The 24,288-nt window shown below is 37.1% G+C and overlaps 5 protein-coding genes across 5 annotated transcripts; 2 read left to right on the plus strand and 3 right to left on the minus strand.

Moving 5' to 3' along the window:
* Positions 1–521: 521 nt before the first annotated feature.
* On the minus strand, positions 522–6,743 carry FPOAC1_002352 (uncharacterized protein; the record flags this gene model as incomplete). Its single annotated transcript, XM_044846932.1, has 1 exon — positions 522–6,743. The coding sequence occupies one exon, from the start codon at positions 6,741–6,743 to the stop codon at positions 522–524; it is 6,222 nt and encodes a 2,073-aa protein (XP_044712848.1).
* Positions 6,744–7,490: 747 nt separating this feature from the next.
* Positions 7,491–8,756, plus strand: FPOAC1_002353 (uncharacterized protein; the record flags this gene model as incomplete). The annotated part of the gene is made up of 6 exons (XM_044846933.1): positions 7,491–7,933; positions 7,982–8,039; positions 8,094–8,171; positions 8,219–8,480; positions 8,529–8,614; positions 8,673–8,756. 6 exons carry the CDS (start codon positions 7,491–7,493, stop codon positions 8,754–8,756), a joined length of 1,011 nt encoding a protein of 336 aa, XP_044712849.1.
* A 127-nt stretch (positions 8,757–8,883) lies between these two features.
* Positions 8,884–10,075, minus strand: FPOAC1_002354 (uncharacterized protein; the record flags this gene model as incomplete). Its single annotated transcript, XM_044846934.1, has 2 exons — positions 8,884–9,833; positions 9,889–10,075. The coding sequence occupies 2 exons, from the start codon at positions 10,073–10,075 to the stop codon at positions 8,884–8,886; spliced, it is 1,137 nt and encodes a 378-aa protein (XP_044712850.1).
* Positions 10,076–19,139: 9,064 nt separating this feature from the next.
* Positions 19,140–21,442, plus strand: FPOAC1_002355 (uncharacterized protein; the record flags this gene model as incomplete). The annotated part of the gene is made up of 2 exons (XM_044846935.1): positions 19,140–19,411; positions 19,465–21,442. 2 exons carry the CDS (start codon positions 19,140–19,142, stop codon positions 21,440–21,442), a joined length of 2,250 nt encoding a protein of 749 aa, XP_044712851.1.
* A 75-nt stretch (positions 21,443–21,517) lies between these two features.
* FPOAC1_002356 (uncharacterized protein) lies at positions 21,518–23,951 on the minus strand (the record flags this gene model as incomplete). Its single annotated transcript, XM_044846936.1, has 2 exons — positions 21,518–23,290; positions 23,340–23,951. 2 exons carry the CDS (start codon positions 23,949–23,951, stop codon positions 21,518–21,520), a joined length of 2,385 nt encoding a protein of 794 aa, XP_044712852.1.
* Between the last annotated feature and the right edge of the window lie 337 nt (positions 23,952–24,288).

The following is a 24,288-nucleotide window of genomic DNA, read 5'->3' on the forward strand; positions in this document are numbered from 1 at the left end:
TGTCTGCCGATTCCAATACGGCCATCACCTTCAACAATCATTCGTCACATCAATGTACCACATTGATGGGGTTGATGATCCCTGTCGTGGTAAAGGCAATCATGCAGCCTTTCAAGTCCAAGACTACAAGCTGATCACAATGATGACTTTTTTCGTCTTGTCGTGTCTCACATGTTATGTCTGCCTAATTAGGCTTTGTACATGTAAGGCTGGATGTTTCGCATCCGAGTGGCTGCCCATAAATGCTGTACACATACACAGCCCAACACGATGCCCAAGGCGGATAAACCACAATGATTCATTATTTATTCATTTCTACATAAGACAAAGTATCCACTAGATCCTACACGGTAGTTGTATATTGGTCACCAGCAGCTGGGATGTCTCTACTGTGTACCCTAGCAATTGCACGAGAGTATTCAGGCCGTCGTGCTGCAGTTGGTTATGTCCGCACACACCTGTGGAAGCTTTGCGAACCGCGATGGTAGACTAAAGTTCTCTGTGAAATACAGCATCGAATATTACTTTCTAGCCAGCAACCCAACAATACCCTCTTTATCACAAGCACTCGCAACATCCAAAGCACTTCTGCCCTCCGCATCCTCTTTCAACGGATCCAGCCCCTTCTCCATCATCATCGCAAACAAAGCCTTGTCATGCCCTTCCACCAAATACTTGGAGAGTGGTCGAGATGCAATTTTGTGCAGTGCCGTCTCTCCAGCTTTATTGACGGCGAAGACATCAACCCCACTCTCCTCTGGAAATAGTATCTCGTAGTGATCTACATGGCAGATTGACCCTTCCTCTTCGTCTCTTTGAGTATCCAGCATTGACAAATAGGAATGCAACGGTGTGTTCCCAGCATTATCAACAGCATTGATTGACCCACCTTGGGAAATACATCTGTTCCAGAGAGAGATACAACTACCAAAGAAATCTTCTGGCAGATCATTGTACCACCGCCATCCATCTACGTGCTGGCGTTGTTGGAGAAGGCATTGAGATGCAATGTAATGCAAGGCTGTACGACCTTGGGAATCAGGTTCTGATAAATCTGCGCCTTTTTCCAATAGAGCTTCACAAACTGCTGGACGTAATGTGCCCAAAGCGCAATGTAATGGTGAGTTCCCAGCACTGTCCTTCTGAAATAGTGTAGGAGATACCTCTTGCCGGTTTATGAAACTGATGAGGACATGATCGGGATATCCGGGGTTGTTCAACAAATGGTGCAGTGCTGTTTTTCCTGAAACATCCACCAAAGAGGCGTTGGCTCCGTGACTTAACATCTCCAACGGAGATATCCTCTTTTTCGTTTCCTGGAGCCGTTGGCGTGACTTCGATGTATAACCCAGAAGGTTTCGTCTCCAACTACATGCTGCCATTAAGATGGTTCTGCCTCGTTGGTCACGGCGATTAAAATCGATTCGTGATACACAAGGTTCTTGCAATAGAGCCTCAATAACTTCGTATGCAGTGTCCTCGAAAAGAAAGTGAATCAAAGTCTCATCATCATTCAAGGGGACATATAGATTAGCACCATGCTGGATGAGTGCCACTAGTAATGGAACGGAATTTGATAGGTTATTGATAAACCCAAAGATGTTTGTTAAGGAAAATGCCGAAAAGACAAGAGGGCATACCAGGCGAGATTTATTCAATGCCATGTCAACATAACAGCTTTGACACTCTTCACCAATAGCATCAGCGTTCGCTCCATATTTGAGAAGCAAATTCATCGTTTCGAGGTTCTGATCACGGATACAATCAAACAAGGGGCTTCTAACCCCATTATTAGCGTCTGATCCATGCCTGAGAAGCTCCTGTATGATATCGGGTGCCCACGATGCCTTGTGGAGAGCAGACTCGCCTCCCCCATTAAGGATGTTGACATCAGCTCCACGTTCGAGAAGGATTTTTACAGCTTCCATTTTCCATAAACCTTGTTTTCCATACTCCGGTCTGCCGGAAGCAATATGAAGAGGGGTCTCTCCCTTCTCATCGATCGCGTTGATATGGGCGCCTTGAGCGAGAAGGTACTTCAAAGATTCCAAATGCCAGTATCCTTCTGCTGACGCGAGGGTATGGAGAGCTGTGCCACCTGGAACTATATCGTATGGTCGTCCTCGAGCATTTGCAGGGACACTTGCAAAATGGGCATTCACATCTACCTTCATCTTTTCGACGAGCGCTTTCACAGTCAGGAGGTTGGATTCCTTCTGCGAACATGCCATTGCCAGGGCAGTCAGAGCAGGGTCTCCGCAGTATGAGGGTTCGGAAATAGCTACTTCAAGTCTGGCCTTGACACCTTCGAATATGCTGTAGCTGATGACAAACTCAGAGATACTCTCGATAACTTTCAAGTGGTCTATGATTTGCACAGAACTAGGCTCCACCAGTCGGCCGAGTAGCTCATAAACTGAAGTAGATAATGGAGACGCCTTGAAGCTCTTCATAGTGAGTTTTGTTATTTCGTCGGTTGACAATAAACCGAGGGCAATGCCAGGATTTTCAAGAAGTATGGTAAAACCAGGATCGCCTTCAGGCAAAGAATCCAGGTAAGGTCTCGGAAGCATCAGCGATATCTGGAGTCGCAGTCTTCTTCGCGTCTTTTGTACCAAGTCCGAAATGTCATTGTTAGTCTCCAGATGCTTGGTAGCTTGTTCGAGGAGTTTGTCAGACCGATAGAATATCTCGGTCAATCCAGAACATCCTGTGAAGAGAGCAAGATCGAGAGCCGTTGTTCCATAATTGTCACGGCAGCTGACGTCAACACCAGACTCAATGAGAGACTCAATAATTTTTGGAAGGCCTGGCGAGAATTTTGTTTCAAAACCCTTCGGCGGGGGACTGTTGCAATTCCGCAGATACCAAGGTGCCGGTATGCCTGAACGTTCGGAGGATTCACCTCGATGGAATTTATTCGATACACCTTCTTCCGATGCAACGTCTGCACATGCATGGAGGACAGTTGAACCATCAGATGCTTTTAAATGAGGAGAAGCGCCATATCGCAGTAGCCATGCTATGGATTCTGCTTCGCCTGCCCGACAAGCGTAATAGAGTGGTGTCCTGCCAAGATTATCCTGCTGATCAAGGTTGATGCCTCTCGTCAATAGTTGACAGACTATGTTTGGCTGGCGGGCACGGCATGCTAGATGCAGAGCATTTTGAGAAGCCGAAGTTAGAAGGTTTATATCGACGCCACAGTCTATCATCACCGCAACCTCCGATTCTGATTTCGTGGCTGCGATGTGGAAGGACGAGTAACCATTATTGTCTAGGACTCTGAAATCGATGTTGCAGTTGCTGCGGAGAACATCAATGAAATGATGACCCTTTTTCTTCTCATTGGCGTGTTGTCTTCCATCTGTTCCTTGGTATAAATGCAAGGGGGTTGATCCTTCATTGTTGGCTGAACTGACAGAGACACCCAGACTGATCAGATAGTGAACAATTTGTGCGAGCTTCTCGTCGGTTTTGTACCGCATTGCGATAAGATGGAGAAGGCTATTGCCATGGTTGTTCGATTCGAGAGGACTGACTCCGTGAGAGATGAGTTGTTTGAACGCTTCACAGTCGTTCCTTTCAGAAAGACAGTAAAGAAACAGCGCATTATTCCCCTCATCATCTTTCAAACTGGGGTTCGCTCCATGGTTTTGTAGAATTTCGAGCCTTTCACGTGGTCCCCGAAGGCAGCAGTTCAGATAAAGTGTTTTACCACCCTCATCTTTCGTGTCAATGTCAAAACCCTCTGCTAGAAACATTTCCAGGCACTGCGAGAACTTTTCTGTATCCTTTCGACGAAGTTTGGATAGCGAAAACCAGCAACGTTTCTTCTCTTCTATCTCCTGACATTTTGCAAACAGAATTCTGAATATACTGGCACCGAGTGACATGGCATGAGAAAGCGGAGAGTTCCCATCATTATCGTGGCACGAAGGATCTGCTCCCTGATCGAGTAAATATTCGATAATAGCTCGTGTCTTACTCTCTGATTCATGTCGGTGGTTGCGCAACGTGGGATCCATAGCACTCAAAAGTACTGTTTGTCCGAGCAGAGTCTTGCTGTTCAAGTCACATCCACGATCCACCAAGAGCTTCAACACTTCCAAATCTCGGCTATTGCTAGCGACTCTGTGCAAGACACTGCTTGGCCACTCTCTCGTTGTAACTTCATCATCCGCTGGAGGATTGGTTCCATGGACGTCTGCACCCTCTTCAACGAGTGCCTTGACAGAGGGCAAACATGTGCCAGATTTATTGTAGGCGCTCCTAGAATAGGTCGCAGCCTCAAGTAAAGCAGTCGTCCCTTCGCCATTGGGCTGATCGATGTCAGCGCCGCCTTTGAGCAGAACCTTCAGAGTCTTTCGGCACTCCACATCGTTGGAGTCACTCCATTCTTTTACCAGCCGATGAATTGGTGCTTGGTCGTGTTTATAGAATGTCTTGCTATCCTCGCATACCCGAGATACATTCTTGACGTCCGCACCTCTGTTGATCAATATTCGAACGCATTTGGAGCTAGGTGCACCACAAGCATAGTATAATGCTGTCGCATCCCGGTAAGTTGCATCAGGTGAGACCGGCGAGTTGTCTAGTAGGGCTTCGACAGCGTCTGGTCGGTTCCATGAGCACAGCAGACACAGCATTTCGCCCAACATGATCTGATCACAGAAAGTTGCCATAGCTAAGATAGTGTCGATACATCCCGCACGACTAGCGTAGGTGATGGCAGTCTCTCCTTTCGTGCTCTCTGCACAACATCTATAGCCTTCGTAGTTTTCCTTGGTCTTGGCTGTGTCCGGGCTGACCCCATTTCTAAGCAGGAGGTTGACAACTTCTACTCGGTCTCTTAGAGTTGCAAGATGGATCGGCTTCAGGCCTCTTATATCATCGGCGTCAGGATCTGCTCCATACTGTAGAAGGAGGGATGCGACTTTCAAGTGACCATTCACAGCTGCCCAGTGAAGAGGAGTTCGTTCTTGAGCATCGAGTGCTGACAGAGACGCACTTTGTCGTAGCAGTCTTGAACCAAACTCAGAAAGCCCTGCAAAGGCTGCGAGATGGAGAGGTGTTGGGATCCCATGCGTGTCATCTTTGTGAGATGAAGTCGTCCCCCATTCAATCACCAGCCATCGCAAGAAGGGAATGTTTTGGGGATCTACAAAACTGGTGATGGCTTTAATAAAGTCATCATCCAGCACATCATAGAAGCTTGCATGATATGACCAGTTTTCCACAGCATAGCTAAGAAACGGATATAGCAGTCGAGCAGTCCTGTAGTCAAATGGATCAGTCTGTTCAACAGACTTCAAGTGTGGGACTTTGTGATTGCTTTCATACTGAGCAAGAGCGTTTCTGGGCGACATAAATGTTATGGTCGGATCAAGAGGTATCATGCCAGACCTCTCAATATCCAAGAGCATCGAGCCAGCCTGAAGATACTCCAGACAGTTTAGAGCCATTCGTCGATGTGCCTGCAGCGAGTCGATGATAGGGAATGTAGATGCTTTGGACGTTGAAGCGGTGCGACTCTCCCCCCGTAGGAATTCTGTAAAAGAGTGGTGAATTACTTGCAAAGTCTCATCTTCGAGGACCTCGATCAGAGAGCCACAGCTCAATGCAACCAACGATTTGAATGTATTTGGTTTTGTCAGGTTGGGACACACACATTCCAAGAGACTTGCAAGCTCATTCAACCGCAGAGGCCTGGATGCATGAGTGATGGCTTCTAATATCGTAAGCTGCATATGGATGGTTATCCCAGACTCATCACGCTTTCTTGCCAGCATGCGGGTATAAGTCTGCTCGAGACCGACTGGGAGAGACGTCTCGAGTGCGACGATATCAACGGGAGTATCAGATGGCAGGGACTCCTCCAATTGATCCATGGTCAATTTGGCAACAAGGAACAGATCTTGAGACTTTCTTACAACCATATCGATGATATCTTGCTTGAAATAACGATTAGTATCAGACTTTGGCGACATATCAAATCGATGGCGAAGGTAAGCGAGTATGTCTGCACCTACGAGTCTCTGCTGGAGGCTAATGTGCACAATTGATGAATCTCGAAGTGACTTCTGTAGATGTTGTTCTGGGCGACTAGTTATAAGCAGCTTCAAGGTCTCAGGTCGATGCGTAGCGAGACTGTTGAGTTTCTCTAAAAAGGGCGTATTGTCGGTCGCCATCTCGTCAAGGGCATCTGCAACGCAGTATAGTCTCGGTACGCAAGATATACCTTCTATGAATAGCTGAATGAGTTCGTTGTCTGATGTATCTTCTAACATGGTTGTGAGCCGTCGAGATTGGATGGCGAACTGTAGTTTCGCGGAATACGGGAGTAGCTGGGCAAGCCAATCTTGCAGCAGAGCCCGGGGTGAGGAGCTGGTGGTGACGATGTTCCGAAAGAAGAAGAAAAGGACTGGGCAGTCTTGGGTGACTTTGAGGTGCTGAATTAGACTGGCTGCCATGACAGACTTGCCAGCGCCAGGCACGCCTTTGATCCAGAGACTTCCATGATGGAGAGATTCTTTCCATTTCAGATAACTATCTGTCTGGCAAACCCAGAGTCCAGTTTTTGGTGCTTGCGAGAGGAGGTGGCGACGAAACTCGCCTGACTCGGCGAGATAATCGGTAGGCTCGAGCCATTCCCTCAATTGAGCGACAACTTCAGGGTCCAATGCTATGTCTTGATGGTTGACGATATCATATTCATCTGCAGTATTGAAAGAATTGGGCATTGCAAGAAGGTTTGGTGGGTCGGCAACGTTATGATGAATTGGATGAGTGGACGCGATTGTGATGCGTGTTTTTCCTTGAGCTGGACAAGTTTTCATGGTGAGATTGCCATTGTAGGCAGCAGCTACGCCAAGACAACGTGCAAAGAACCTGGTTTATTGTGGTCATCAATCAAGATTACAGTCAGCAATACATACAAGTTGGTAGAATTATGACCTTGACACCTGTTCACATTGCTTCAGTGATGGCGGCTTTGTCTACATATAACTACTAAATCTTTCATATGATAAGAATCTGAATCATGATGAGAAAAGAATGCTCTTGGCTATCAATAACATTGCATTTTATTTGTGGTTGATGAAATGCTTGAGAACCTACCCGATATCAATAAATTAGGCCTGTCACAGAGAATCATTGCTAAGGAGTACTTAGTCCAAGACTAAGTTACTAGGTGACGCTAAGTACTGCTTAACTCGGTGCCATTACCTGACAGAAATATGGTTATCCCTACTAGCGTCGAGTCATGAGTTGACGCTAGACTGATACAGGTAGTGCTCATTATGAATCATGCATCGTCAGTCTGTCACGGCTTTTCCGGAACTTGGAGTAGAAAGAAAATATTAACGTTCGAAGGAAAGATGAAATAGTATAAAATAGTCAGGTATAATACAAATTTATTACAAAAACCAAGTTACCAGATTTCACAGTCCATCAGCTAAAGACTCAGAAAACTCACCACGCAAGTCAAGATGGGTTTCATGAAAGCCAATTGCGACCATGTCGACCTCTCAGCCCCTTTCACGCCTCTTCCCAAATATGGTCATCTCTCCAAAAAGACACCCGAGTACGAAGAAGCAGATTCTGAGATTAGGAAAGCTCGTTCAGTCATGAACAGTCTCCCTGACTTTCCAACCATTCGCGCAGTCGTTGGTGATCTAGACGCCATCATGCCTCCCGGCGGGCCTGATAGATACAAAGACATCACCACAGAACTGATCGATATTCCTACTCGCGATGGAACTGAAATCGAGCTCAAGGTTTACAAGTCACGGAAGGTGAACAAGAATGCTCTTCTAATGTATCGCATGCATGGCGGGGGCTGGTGTCTTGGACGACACGAAGTTGATGGCGTTGAAAATGTTTATGCAGCGACAAATCCTGATATTGTCGTCGTAAGCGTCGATTATCGCAAGTAAGTTTCCCTTTGGCTTGCCGGAGGATATCTTGTTAACATGACCAGAGCACCTGAACATCCCTTCCCAACACCATACAATGACTGTTATGATGGTCTCATCTGGGTATGTTGAGCCGCCATTCTAGACTTGCAGGATTTGCATGCTTACGATTTATAGTGCAAAAGTAATCCAGATAAGCTAGGCATTGACCCCGAAAAGGTCATAATCAGTGGTGGCTCAGCTGGTGGGCAGCTTGTTAGTAACCCTCGAACCCCAACTCTTCAATCACTGATCGTTTTTAGGCCGCCTCCCTCACGTTGAACTGTCTAAGAGATGGTATTACTGGAGTTATTGCTCAAGCGCTACACTTTCCACCATCATGTCACCCAAAGCTCTTTCCCAGAGATAAGTACGAGTATGGCAGCTTCATCCAGAACCAAGACGATGCCATACTCAGTGCGTTGGGTATGGAGACCTTTTACGACGCTTATACTCCCGAAGTAAAGCCTGATTATCGACATTCGCCTCTTCTAGCTGATTCCTTCAAGGGTCTTCCACCTACCCGTAAGTTTGTTTGTCGGAGAATATGAGCCACCTGCTGACAGTGTGTAGTCATTCAATGTGCCGGTGTTGACCCTCTGCGCGACGATGCTTTAGCACTAGCTGAAGCGATGAAGAATGATGGAGTCGAGGTAGAGGTTCACTGCTATGCTGGCCTCCCGCATTGGTTTCATGTTGTCTTACCTCATGCAACAGAAACCTCTCAGTTACTTCAAAGATATACTGGATTCCTGGAAAAACATACAAAACGTTGAGGAGATTCAAAACCAAGACAATTAGGGAGATGGTGGAGAGGAATTACAATATGTCCTACGGTGAAACAACATGAACTGTGTCAGACCCATCATCATTGATTGTTCTTATATTGGCATCATCATCTACTCAAGACTGCCTAAAAAAGAGTACCTTATTCCAACTGTGTCTCATGTCGTCGCTGATCAGAACTAATCCAATAAACGCCCTTTCTCGCTTGGATCAACGGGTCGTTCGAAGACTTGATTCCTTCAATACCACCCTTCTCTGGGTTGGGATGAAAGGAAATCTTTTGCTGCTGCGCAGCGTTGTCATCCGAGACCTTGTTGATCTCTAATCGTCCAACAGTGACAAACTCCTTGCTCTGGTATGGCTTAGTAGCATCGTCCAGGACATCATCAGGACCTGCAATGTGTGCCTGAATAGAGATGATGATTGGTTTACTTGGAAATCGCTCTCGGAGATCGTCTTCCAGATAGTCGTTTCCAAGCTGCGCCAACTTCTGCTTATCCTCTGGAGTCTTGGCGGGATACAGGTGCTCTCCATCAGCAGGATCAAGACGATATCTGACATTGGTGACTTTGCCATCCTTGTTGGTAAGTACGTGAGTGTTGGGCTCATAGTATGTGATGGTGCCGTAGTTGTGGGGGTTTGGCTTTTCAGACTGGACAAAAGTCAAAGCTGACTTGTGATCCGGGTTTCCAAGGAAGGACGAAAAGGCAGCGTGAGCCTGATCATATTCTTTCTGTTCTTTGGAGAAGTCTCCGCCTCCGGCCTTTGCCTTCTTGAGCATAGCGTCAGTATACCCATCCATCCCAAAGAGCTTGAGGAAGGTCAAGAAGTCCTCCCCATTTCGTGTCGCGAACCCATTAAAGGAGTGGGCGATCAGATCAGTATGCGTGGTGTCGTCTACCTGGAAGCGGATGGCTACACCTTTGGGAGTAGCACCGTCGGCTACATCGGCAACATGAGGCAAACCGCCACCGACTGAAAAACGAGCAATAACCTTGGTAGAAGAATTGTTGAAGTGAGCAGCCGTGGAAAGGTTCTTGGCTTCCTCAGTTGGCGTGAAAGTTCCTTCTACGAGAAGACCTTTGGCATGGGCTATAATGTACGGTGATGAGTTTCGGTTCCGAAACATAAGTTCTTATCAACTCACTTGTTCGATAGCCAGGATGCTTTCCAAAGATTCCCTGCATCGCAGTGACCAGGTGCTGAGGTAATTCGTCTTTGGATGGCTCCGGCTTATGGCAAACAGCGTTCAAGCAAGCTTTAGACTTGTGATCCGCGGCATCATTGGCAAGGCCGACGGTGATAGTAGTTTGAGGAACAACTTGAATAGACATTGTGAATAACTTGTGATGAGAAGATGATGGCTTGTGATTAGGTATGGCTCAGTGTTTCCAATACGCGGGACCAAAGGGTATTTCAGTTCAAGGATGAAAGTAACGGGAAGGCTGGCGGTGAATCGAATTGAACATGCAACTCTGTTAAATTCCAAGAACAATTTACAGAAATAGGGAGGGGCAGTAAGCTTGGAGCGGCCGCCGCCAAGTTGATCGACTCATCCAGAAGCTCTTACTGCCATCTGGTTCAGCTGGTTTGGAATGAGATACGTTGTACGGCTGAGCATGGTCTCCCCATCAAGATATGTGACATGTATAACCAATCACACCGACACAGATGGTTCAGCTGGCCACAAACACACGTCAGACTAGACTTTAGCCTCTAAGAGGAAAGATTATGACGGAGAACAGTTCAGAATGGCTGATCCTTGCCCTGAGGCTTAAAACAACACATTAATGTCTCAGCTTTGGTCGCGTCAGTGCAACGTCGCTGCATGGATTAAACGTCTGCGGAAACACCCATTGATGTACTGTCTTAGAACTTTCAGCTCAACATTTTCAAACTAATAGTCTAAGCGACTATGAATGATAACAAAGTCACTGGACCCGTCGTCCCCACGCCGCCTTCTGAATTGGAGCCTCAAGTCAGGTTTCTCATTAACCATAACACAGCAGAGCTTCTCACTAACGAATATCTTTTTAGGATGGACCCATGTAAACTACATATTTGCCAATTGAAGAAGCTGTGTGAAACTCCTCCCAAGTCTTGGTATGTAGCAGGGATCAAGAGTCTGTCTCCATAGCATTGCAGAAACACTGGAGTATCAGACAGGGATATAGCAAAATGAGATTGTGATTGCGGCATCGACAAGGATTGGTAGGGGAAGTCAAATACGAAAAAAGGTGATTATGATCATATGACACTTGATTGGATCGAATTATTATGTTTTTACAATGGAAGGGCAGATTCGAAGGCATAGTCAGATCTGTGTCGGCTTACCCGAACTTGAGAACCGAGGTTGTATCGCAGAACACGTTAGTCCATTTCTAGTACCTATTCTCACCGACATATATGTCTATTGCCAGGATGATTGGATAAATATGCAAAGGAAATTCAGATTCTTCCACCATTGTATCGAGACACTCATGAACTTCTGGTCCCTGAAAGCGGCTCTAAGTAACATATGAGGGATGTGATAACCGGAGAGGTGCCCCTTTAGCGTAGTAAGAAGGTGCCTCTATAAGCGAATTTTAATTAAGTTATTTTAAAGTTAATTTATAAAGTAATTAGCTAATTAATATTATATATTTTTATAGAGTATTTTTTTAATTAATTTATATTACTTTTTTTATAAAAAAAATTTCTTTATTATTTTTCTTTTATAATAATTAAAATAATATATTATATATTCTTTTAAATTTAATTATTAATATATTATTAAAGAATTATTATTAATATATTATTAAAGAATTATTATTAATATATTATTTATTAATTATTACTTTATAATACTTATATATATTATATTTAACTAGCTTAAGGATTATTCTTTTTACCTTAAGTATATTATTAATAAAAATAGTAATAAGCTATATTAATCTAAAGACTATAAATTTAAGTATAATAAAGTATAGCTAATATATTATTAATATATTTATAATATATTATTAATTTATTAATTATATATTTAATTTAAATAAGTAATTTTACCTTAAAGTAAAGTCTTTTATTATATACTTAATATTAAATAAGTAGAATAGCTATATAATATAATAAAATACTATTAATATATTAATAATATATTTATAATCTTTAATTAATATATTATAAAATAATCTTAAGCTTTTTTAAAACCTATAAATTTATATTAAAAGGTATTATAATACCTTAGTAATATAAACTATTTATAATAATAGTATTACTATTAATCTTATTATTATTAAAAATATATTTTCTATTTAAGATATTATTAATATCTTATTTATATATTAATAATATATTAATTAAAACTTATTTAGAATTCTATAATAATTATATTATCTAGCTTAAATAAAATAGCTTAAAGGAAAGTATTTACTTTATTATACTTATTAAAAAGGCCTTTTTATCTATAGATAGTAAGAAATATAGTAAATTAAAAGTATTATTAATATATTATTAATTAATTAATTTATTATTATTAATATATTATATAGGTAATAATTAAAGTATCTTTTAATAATAAAAATAATAATAATAATAAAAAGTTTTTTATTTATTTTCCCCTTAAGTAATAAAAATAATATAAAGTAAAAAAACTTATTAATATATTATATATATATTAATTATATATTTAAGATTTATTATTAATATATTACTTATAGATTACTATTTAAATTAAGAATATATTTCCCTCTTTTATTATTAAGCTTATTATACTCTTTACTATAGCTATTATACTTACTATTATACTTACTATTATATTTATTATACCCCCTATTATACCCCCTATTATACTCCCTACTATAGCTATTATACTTACTATTATACCTACTATACCCTTTACTATACCCTTTACTATAGCTTTTATTATACCTATATTATCTATAAGTAATTATACTATAGCTATAAAGGAGGTAAATATTAACCTATATCTTAATATAAGTAATTACTAATATATTATTAATATATTATTAATATATTAATAGTATTTATATAATATATTTAATATATATTTAAAATATTAATAAAGAAAAGCTTACTTAAAGTTTTCTTATTTATCTTTATATTATTAAAATTAAAAAAGATTACTTTTATTAATCTATTAATAAAGGCTAAATAATATATTATCTATTTATAATTAATATATTATTAATATTTTTAGCTTAATTTTATTATTATAAAGAAAAAGCTAAATTTTTCTTTTTAATAGGTTTATAAGTATTATTAGAATAATAAAATATTATTAATATATTATTAATTTATAATTAATATATTAATAGTCTACTTATTTATTAACTTTAATAATACTTATATAATTTAAGCTTTATTAAAGTAAAACTATTAAGCTATAAAAAAAGTATAAATATAATAATTAATATCTACTTAATATATTAATTAATAGATAGTAATAAAGTAATAAGGTAATAATATTATAATAGGACTTAGAGGTAGCTAGGTAGATTCTTGAAGGTAGGACCTGTATTAATGCAAAACTAAAGCTTGTCCCTTTCCCTAAGGGACTGCGAGATTTTCAGATAAATCCCCCTAGAGCGGGTCCCGATGTATAGCTGAGAACCCCTCGAAGGTCGTGGGTTCAAACCCCATTATAAATATATAGCTTAAGAGTTATTAATAAATAGCTAAAGGATTAATAATATATATATAATATATTAGCTTAATTTCCTTAGTATTTTAATTATTACTTTATATTAATAATACTTTAATATTAATATTTATATTTTACTTAAATAATTTAATATAAATAATATATTAATTAATAATAAATAATTATTATAAATATAAAGTAAAGTCTTATAATATATTACTAATATATTATTAATAAATTAATAATATATTAAGTATTACTTAAGATCTTTACTAATTTAATTTATTATCTTTATTACTATAGAATCTATTTAAGAGACTAATTTTTAAAATTAAGGATTATACTTATAGTAACTTAAGTTAAAAAAGTAATAATTACTTTTAAAGCTATTACTATAAAAGGCTAAAAAGGTATTTTATTAAAAGTTATTAATTATTATAATTAATTACTTCCTTTTCTATAAGTAATATATTAGTAATACATTATTAATATATTATAAATATATTATATACTTTAATATACTAAATAAATCTACTTATATAGTTTTTAATTTACCTTTAAGGTAAATACTAAGAGATTTAATATTTCTTATTAATATTTTAAATATAAAAGTAAGTATTATTAAATAGCTAGGTAATTAAAATACTAAAGTTAATATTACTTTAGTAAGTAGGCTATTATAATTTAAAGTATACCCTATATATTATTAATATATAAATAATAAATAAATAATATATAACTTATATTTTTACCTTTAGCTTTATTTAATTTATACTTAGAATAAAGTATTATTATAGCTTTAATTATTATTATAATAATTTAAAATATTTAAAGTTTAAATAAAGTATTTATTATAATTTAAATAGCTAAATAATATATTAATAATATCTATAGTTAAAACTACTTATTAAGACTCTGCTTATTATAGGGTATATTATTTATATTCACTTAGATAGTTATTATATAATATATTTATATAATATTTACTAATCCTTAAAAGAAACTCTTAATTAAGCTTAAAACTTCCTATTAAACTTAGAATAATTATATAAAAAACTAATATTTTAAAATTCTAATAATTCTAATTAATCTTATTATCTTAGCTATTATAACTAGATAAATAGCTAATTATTTATTATAGACTATTAAATAGTTTAAATATCTTTATAGTATAAATAATTATCTCTAGGTTTATAATCTAGAGTATATAATTACTTAACTATATTACCTCTAGAAATACCCCTTTTTATATTAATAGTTTAATCTTTTAATCTAGCTTTTAATATAGGGTATTAAGTTACTTTTCTTTCTATAGGACTTAATTAATATAGTTTAATTTAATAAGGTATAGAAAAACTAAGATCTAGTAATTAAATTAAGCTAATATAATATTAAGCTTATTACTATATATACTATTAACTTTAATATTTTTAAGCTCTTTTTAATTAGAAATTAATTAATATAGATCTTTAGCTTATTCTTTATTACTAGCTAGTATAATAATTAATTTTTCCTTATTATTATACTAATTACTATTTCTATAGGCTAAGGCCCTAGAGCTATTATCTATAAGGTTAAAGCTTACCTAGTAAAATATATTTATATAGATTATTAATAATTAGCTACTATTATATAAGCAGTTAATTAGAATAATTTATATATTATATTAGCTTTAAATATTAGTATTAATAATTTCCTTATTTTTATTATTATATTATAAAAGAGAAAGAATTTTTTACTATCTATTTAAAGCTTATATTCTTATATAAGGTTTAGACTTATATTAAGCCCTATAGTATTATTACTCTTACTACTATTAATACTATTATATTATTATTAAATTTTTAAGCTTATAGCTTTATTTACTATAAGTTATATATTTTAATATTAATAATATATTATTAATATATTAAAGATTACTTACTTATAAATAACCTTTAATAAGTTAATATATTACTTACTTTACTAATATAATACTTAATATATAAATTTAATATAATTTATATAATTAAATATATTATCTTACTTTATACCTATAGATAAGAATTTTTAATTAAAACTATAAGTAATCTAAGGTTAATTTTTATACTATATTTAGTCTAAGAATAATAAGTAATCTATATAATATATAAGTAATATATTATTAATATATTATTAATATATACTTTAAATAAATTAAGTAAGCCTTTATTTATACTTTTTATAAGTAATTATATTAAGTAGATTTATTATATATTATATAATCTAGTTCTATAGATTAATATTATTACTAAAGGTTTAATAATATAGCTTTTCTAAGTATATTTATTAGTAATATATTAATAATATATAAGTAAATACTTATTTATTCCCTTTATATAATAAATATAATAAAGCTTAAGATATTCTTTTAAATACTTAAGCTTATCTTTTATAAGATTAACCTTTTTATAGAAATATTAATTAAAACCTATATTATATATTAATTATATATTAATAATATATTAATAATATATTTATTAGTAATTATATTTATATTTTAATTAATAGTAATATTAAAAAGTCTTTCTTTATAAATATATTACTATTTAATATAAATAGATATCTTTTTAAATAGATATTTAAAGACCTTTAAGAATATTAGAAAATAAATATATATAAATTACTTTTTAATAATTACTTAAATAAAAGAAATAACTAAAATATTATTAATAAATACTTAATATATTAATAATATATAGAGAATATATACTTATTATTCTATATTCTTAATATAAAGCCTAAATAATCTCTTTCTTATTATTAATAATAATATATTTAAAATTTATATTAATTTAAAATAATTAAAGATTTAAACTTTTAAATAGCTTAATTTATTAATAATAAAATATAATTATAAGAAATTTATTTTTAATTTAATAGAATATATAGATATACTATAATATATTATTAATATATTAATAATATATTAATAGTAAATTAATTAATTTATATTATTAAGGTTATCTTTATATTAAGTAATATATTTATAATATACCCTAAGGTAGAAAATACTAATAGAAAAATAATTAATTTAATTTTATTATAAAAAATAGTATAAATAGTTTTAATTAATAAGGCTTAAGTAAATATTAAATAAAACTATAGCTTTATATTTAAAAAAGATTTACTTAATAGTTAATAATTAAAGCTAAGTATTTATATATTATATTAATAATATATTAAGAGTATATATATAATATATTAATAATATATATATACTTAAGGTCTTAAGAGCTTTTTTTAACTTTATTAATATCTATTTAATATTAGCTAGTATATTAAGTAATATTTTTAATAATAAAAAAAGTAAATAAGTATATTTACTATAAAAGGTTAAAATTATATAAAATATATTAAGAGTCTTTAATATAAAGGCTTAAAAAATAATATTATAAGGAATTTATTTAATTTAACCTTTTTTAAATAGTAAATATATAATAGCTATATAATCTATTAATAATATATTAATAATATATAAATAATCTATTATACTATAGTCTTTATACTATTTAATTATATTAACTATATAATAGATTTAAAGATAAAATAGTTATTACTTAAGTAATAATAAAGCTATTTTTAATATATTAATATAAAGTATTTCTATAGACTTTAAGATATAATATTAATATTATATTTAGATTTATTAATTAATATATTAAATAACCTATATAAAATAATTAGTAATTAATTATAAGTATAATTAGTATATAATATATTTATAATATATAGTTAATATATAAATACCTAAGTAATTAATTAAAAAAGCTAAAGCTTATATAACTCTATAGTATATAATTAATATATTAATTATTTTCTATTTTTATATAATTTTTAAATTATATTTAATATACTATTAATATATTTATAATATATTTATAATATATTATAAATATATTATAAATTAAATTAAATTTATATAATTATTATTTACTTAAGAGTTAATTTTTATAGCTTACTTTTTAAATCTTATATCTTTAATTAATAATTATTTATAACTTTATAATAATAAGATTAATAGAATTTAAAGGCTATATATTAATAAACTTTTATTTTTATATATTTATACTTATAAAATAAAATTAACTTTAATTTAAAATAACTTAAGATTAATTTTTATTTAATATAAATATACTCTATATAATATTAAATCTATAATATATTAATAATATATTATAATATACTTATTTAACTAGTTTATTATAAATAGGTTTTAATATTATATTATATAGAATAATATAAATTATACTTTCTTTAAATAATTTTAATTAATTTAGTATTATTAAGCTATAAATAAATATTCTTATCTATATTATAAACTCTAATATATAAATATAATTAAACTAGTTAAAGTTTATAAATATTAATATATTATTATCTTTATAATATAATATATTTATAGACTATTATTAATATATTAAATTTATTTATTTTAATTTTTAATATAAATAATTTATTAATTTTTTTTTTATTTAAAATAAAATCTTTTTATAAAAACTATATAAAATTAATATTAAATTATTAAGGCTTAAAAAAAAAAAAATAAGCTAATAAGATAATATAATAAAGTATTAATAATATATTAATAATATATTATTAATATATTAAGTAAATAAATATTAATATATTTTTTAATATAAAAAGTAAATTTATATTAAGATTTATTATATTATATAAAGACTTTAAATAAAAAGGTATTTTATTTTATTATTTAAGTAATTTAATTAAAAGTTAATAAACTACTTTATAGATTAACTTTAAAATAACCTAATTAAAATTTACTTATAGAAGCACCTTCTTACTATACTAAGGGGGCACCTCTCCGGTTATCCTATACCACGCAACATATGTCCACATATGGTGATATGTTTCACACTAAGGCTTCCAGCCCAATATTACAACTAACCGAGCTAGCCAGGCAGCTAGCCACAAGGCAGAAACTAAACTGCAATTAGACCGTCAACAGTCTTTAGCGCCATGGCTTGTGGGGTGGGAACATTTGACGAGTGTGATGACCAAAGGCAGAACCCGGATTTGCTTACCTTTTCTATAAGCGACCTGAGTGCAAGGATTTGTATGTCTCACATCAGCAGGTAACAGTTTCTGTTTGAATTGCCTGAACAGTTGCTTCCACCACAAGTTACTATTCCGGCCAAGTCCGCCATGGTGGAGAATGTCATTGCGCAACGCCTTGTCTAAGCCTCAGCCCTTTGGTCGAGCATTCTACTGGCTGAGGATGCTCTACAATTTCTATGATTTTCCACGCAAGTCTGGTCTTGTGAGATATCATAACATCACACATGTCGTTGACGGAATGACTTGTGCGTGGTTGGCTGATTGTAAAGAAGTTTGGAGACTTTATGGCGAGCTGAAATGCATGTCTCAATAGTCTAGTTGCATTCTTGTTGATAGTCAGAGGCTTAAGCGGCATTTACCTGAGTTCTTGGTTTGAAGACTGTACCTCTTCCTGTTGATCACCTTTCTTCGTAGCTGATACTGGGATGATTACGTCTTTCCCTGTCAACATCACATTTGCCAAGCTATCTCTCTTCTGCCACATTGGAATTTACGTTGCCTGTTTGCGATTCAAGAGCCAGGAGGTTTCCCGACATTGTTGGTATATAGAGGCTGTCACCAACTTAGAAATGTGAAATATCCATTCTACAATTCATCTCATCTTTCCAATCCTACTCTACCTTGCCACACACACTTGTTATTGAGTGAACTTTTACACAATGTCTGCAGTTGCTAGCCACGTTGTGCCGCCCAGGTCCAAGCTGGACTCGATCCTGAGCTCTGGACTCGAGCACAACATTGAGCAAGATCCTCTTGAAGTATGGGACAAGGGTGTCTTTATCAACGAACTCCTGAAGCAAGGTATTGCACTCAGTACTAATGCATACGGAACCCTGGACGGAGACCTCGTTGCGGACGAGGGCCTCAAGAAGGGAACTTATAAGGGTACCAGATTGGCCCTGACTGAGATATACAGTATTCTGGAAGACGCGTATGCAACCCTCAAATCTCGCAATTTACCTCAACCTGCTAACAACATCATAGTGCTGTGTCCCATTTTGACAAGCGCGGCTTTGAGCCCATCTTTCCTGTTCAGAGAGATCTCGATATCAAGAAGCATATCTATCAGTGGAGTGATGGGAGTGATGGTTATCCCCCTCACTTGAAGGTTGATGGTAATGATGAGTCGAACCTTCCCCCCGATGAGCGACAAAGCAAACAGGGCTCTGCTAGGTCAGAGGGAGTTGGACAAATCTTTGATATGCAAGAGACGGCATTTGTAGCCAAGATCGCGCAGGCTGTTTCCTTCATCATTCCCAAGGACATTGACCACGAGAATACTCCCTACAAGGGACCTACTCTTGCCGATGTCGAGAAGTACAACAAGGCTCAACTCCCTAAATCTGATTCTGCGGCCGATGGCAACACTCCCAACACGGATGGCCTGAACAAGGCCGCGGACATTATGAAGGGTCGAAACATTGGCGAGTACGATGACTGGTACTCTGACGCCCGATTTGCCCAGCAACACTTCAGTGGTGTCAATCCTAGCACCATCGAAACGGCTCCTACGGACAAGATCAAGGCTTATATCGATGAAGCTCAGAAGCAAGGTCTCGATAAAGTCAAGGCAATTCTCAAGGAGGGAAAAGACATCCTTATTCAAGACTATTCCTACTTCCGTGAGGCCACGGGCGTTTCCGAGGAACAAATCTTCCAGAACACCGTGTACGAACTCAAGGGCATTACCCCAACTGGAAAGACTACAAGTCGATACGCTGCCGCCTCAGTCGTTATCTTTCAACTCCACCAGGATGGACGACTTCACCCATTGGCCATCACACTCGACTACAAAGGCTCACTGGAAAAGTCCATCACCATCTTCAACCGAAGACTCTCTCCAGATGACGTGACTGATATCGCCGAGAAGGACGATTGGCCTTGGAGATACGCCAAGACTGTTGCCCAAACCGCTGACTGGGCGAGACACGAGGTTGCTACCCATCTTGTGGATACACACATGATTGAGGAAGCCATTATCGTCGCAACCAACCGAACAATCCCTGAAGGCGAACTCTTGTACGAGATTCTCAGCCCTCATTGGTTCAGGACCCTTTCCTTGAACGCCGCCGCACGCAAGCTCTTGGTCCCGGGTGTCATTGCGAGAATCGCTGGCTTTGGGCCCTCGAGCCCTTCTGCCGATTTTAAAGGCAACAATGCTTTCAAGCTGGTCGATTGGTCGTACAAGAACTTCAACTTCCAAGAGAAGTACATCCCCGAGGATCTCAAGAAGCGTGGCTTTGATATCAAGGGAGACAAAAGTGGCAAGTACAAGAACTATCCCTACGCCAACGACATGTATCTGCTTTGGGGCATCATCCGCAACTTTGTCAAGACTGTCATCGAGTCTCAGTACAAGTCAGATGATGATGTGCAGAAGGATCATTACATTGGCGACTGGTGTAGGGAAATTCAGACCAATGGCCAGATTCCCTCGTTCCCAACCATCACTACCGTTGAAGGGCTTATCGACGCAGTCACCATGTGCATCCATACAGCTTCGCCACAGCACACCGCGGTCAACTATCTCCAGGACTATTACTACAGCTTCGTGCCTGCCAAGCCACCTGCTCTCTGCACCCCCCTGCCCAAGGATCTCCAGGCCCTACAGAGCTACACGGAGAAGGATCTCACTGCAGCTCTACCTATCGGTACCGATGACATGAAGTGGAAAGACTGGCTTCTGGCTGCCCAATTGCCCGAGCTTCTCAGCTACAAGGTGCAGCAAGACTACAACTTGATCACCTACGCCAAGTCGTTGTACAATGTCAACAAGAACCGCACTATAACGGAGAACACAAAGTTCAACTGCAAGGCTATCAAGAAAGCCGCTGCTGACTTTTACAGTCATCTCAAGAGTGCCGGAGTTGAGTTTGACAAGTACTCGAAGGCCCAGACTGAAGGCACTGTCGAGTATCCTGTTCTGCAACCCGAGACTACTGCTATCTCGATCTTGATTTAAGCAGTCACCATGCATCACAGAGATTCCAGGACTCTTTTCTTAGTTAGTGAATCATTAAATTTAAAATCTGTTCTGTTATACAACAGCTGGCCCATCCGTGAAAGTATCCATAAAGCTCATATCAATCCCTTCCAACGTCCATGTATCTGGAACTGAACCTCCTGGTATAATCTGCGGAAGTTCTGCATCTAACGTCAGATCGTCTCTGGAACTCTCAACTCCCGTTGACGACAATGGTTCAGCAATATCAACGCCCGGATAGGAACCTGCCATCCCAACATTCGCTCTTCTGCCTACTCTGTTATCAGCCAGTACATTGCCCCAAGGTAGCTCCATCACAGCCGGCAAAGGTTCCTTCCCTTCTGGATCACGACGTAAGATCTTTATCACTGGGTAGTGAGGGAGGTGAATCTCTAGCTCGGTGCCATCGTTATTGGCTTTGACATGATGGCCTAAGTTCCCATCTTTTATGGCATCTTCCGTGAATGATACATTGTATCGCACACCAGCTGTGACATTATCCTCCATGGCGAGGAGATAGTGAAGAAGTGTCGCTAGCCGTTTAGAGATATCGTCATCAAAGATTTGCATATTCTTTTCTGCTATAGAAAGCACCTGTTCCAGCAGACCTCGATCGCTCAATCGCTGTTGAACAATGAAATGGTATCCATTATCTTCGATTCTTTTATGGCGATGGTCACAAAGGATATGTCCAAGTGTCAATGCCGTAGATGCCTTGAAAGCGATGAGGTCAGTTCCACGGCAATGCGTTTTTGTTTGAGGCATCGATCGGACCGAGATGAATCGTGTCAAGATCTCTCGACTTGCTGTTATTGCAGTGAGCTTGTGATAACCGCAGTTCTCTTTACTACCGTCTTTGAGTAAGTAAGGCATGTGCAACTGAAGCAAAAGATGATACTGCATAAAATGATCGTTAAAACGAGATGTTTCCCGGATCCTGTCAGGTAATTCCAGGTGCGGCGCGAGAGTAGGCATGATCCACCATTGTGCTGGCATCGACGTGCAGGCATCTCGAAGAATTTTGTCAACCTCTTGAGTGATGGTCTGATCATATATCTCTGATCGTTTCCGGTTCAAGAGCTTCCCACACGCAATCGAACAAAGATTCTGCAACTTTCGGTAGGATGGATATGATTCCAGTTCTTCCACATAAGGTAACGGCTCATCGGGTGAACTTTGGGGAAGACCAAGCATCAGACATAAATATCTGTCAAAGTTGATGAGACGAAACCATAAATCATTGACATCGACGACAACATCCCGGAAGGAAAATGGAACTACTCCTTTGTTGAGACCCATCATTTGAGCGATCGTGACCGCCCGGCGAGCCGCAAGCCAAGAACGACGAAGATCTCCTTTGTAGTTCGCGTAGAGGCCTTGGAGCATTATACACTCTATGCCTTCGAGGGAGGAGACAAGATCGTCGTTGCAAGTGACCTTGTCGTGCGCGATTTTGGCTAATCGGGCCATTATGGTCTCGTAGCTGATGCTGAGCTTGTCAAGATATCTTTCTGATGCTATCGGTACTCCTTGGAGATACGTAGCTAATACGAGCATCTTTCGCGCCACGAGGACGGGATGGGATCCGCGTGGTGGTAATCGAAGAAGATTGGTAGGAGACGGGAGACGAGAATTTCTGTCCTTCGGTGGCGCGCAAGTGAGGGCGCGAATGATTTGTGAAGGCTCGACTGGAAGGCTCAATATGATTTTCATATCGTTTGGGTTGGGCCAGGTAGCCACAAGCTCATTATATAGATCACCATGCTCACCCTCTGATTGAAGTGACAGTGACTCTTCTAGCTGCAGTGTAGTATTTGGTACGATATTCTGGACAATGTTAGTAGTAATTTCATAAATACGACGCGAGGTGACTAACCGTGGGTAATTCTTCGCTGCCAACATCGATATTGGTGTGGGTGGTGGTAGGTGAATTGGAGCAACGTTCATCATCTTGGCTTTGTCTTCTTGACTCCAAGCTCTCAGGTGATACAAGGCTATCATTCGACTGTCTCTCTGTTTGTGAAGCTTTGAGCAAATGCTGTACTAGGGCCTCGACTTCTCCAAGACGATCAACAACATGCTTGTTACTCCCTATAGGAGGCGGGTTTTCTTGCACTTCCTGGCTAACGCAGTCTGTTCCACGCCTTTTGCAAGAATCACAAATGCCAAGATGATCAGAATAGATGCACTTTGCTTTCCGCCGCTTGCACTCCCAGCATGACTGGGTCCCTTTGCGGAGTTTCCGCCGCTTCGGGGCTGGTGCGGATTCGTTTTCCGAAGGTCGGGAAGTAGTTAGAAGTTGATAGTCATCCAATGAAATGTGATCACCCATTTTCGATAGTGGAATTTGAAAGTGAGTAGGTAGTAAGGTCTTTGTCCGAGAGGGAATAAAGTCATAATTGCTGACAGTGGAAGGATTCCCATGCTCGTCCGCCGATTTCCCGGACATATGTAATTTGTCATCACCTTGTCCAGCTTGATTAGGCATAGTGTGTCTTACACCATAGAATCCTGGACTAACAATAGACGAAATTAGCAGGTCAACCTATACCACTTAGCCTCGGCTTATTAGACTGCTTTTTTTTGTATTCTATGACGAAGGATTAGACTTTCCTACCACACGTAAGGGTGAGTAAAAGAAGCAACGTAGAGCGCATAAATTAGTGACAGAGCTGGCCGACTTATTCTGTCTCAAATGTTGAGTAGTACCTTGCTAAAGCCCGGAGACCAAGAATGATATTTTGGAAACGAACGTCGGATATATCTACCTTGGGGGTGCTGGCAATCATACCATCGGCGGACAAAGGTCCTGAGACTGCGAAATG

The sequence above is a fragment of the Fusarium poae genome, chromosome 1 (assembly GCF_019609905.1).
Source record: "Fusarium poae strain DAOMC 252244 chromosome 1, whole genome shotgun sequence".
Taxonomy (NCBI): domain Eukaryota; kingdom Fungi; phylum Ascomycota; class Sordariomycetes; order Hypocreales; family Nectriaceae; genus Fusarium; species Fusarium poae.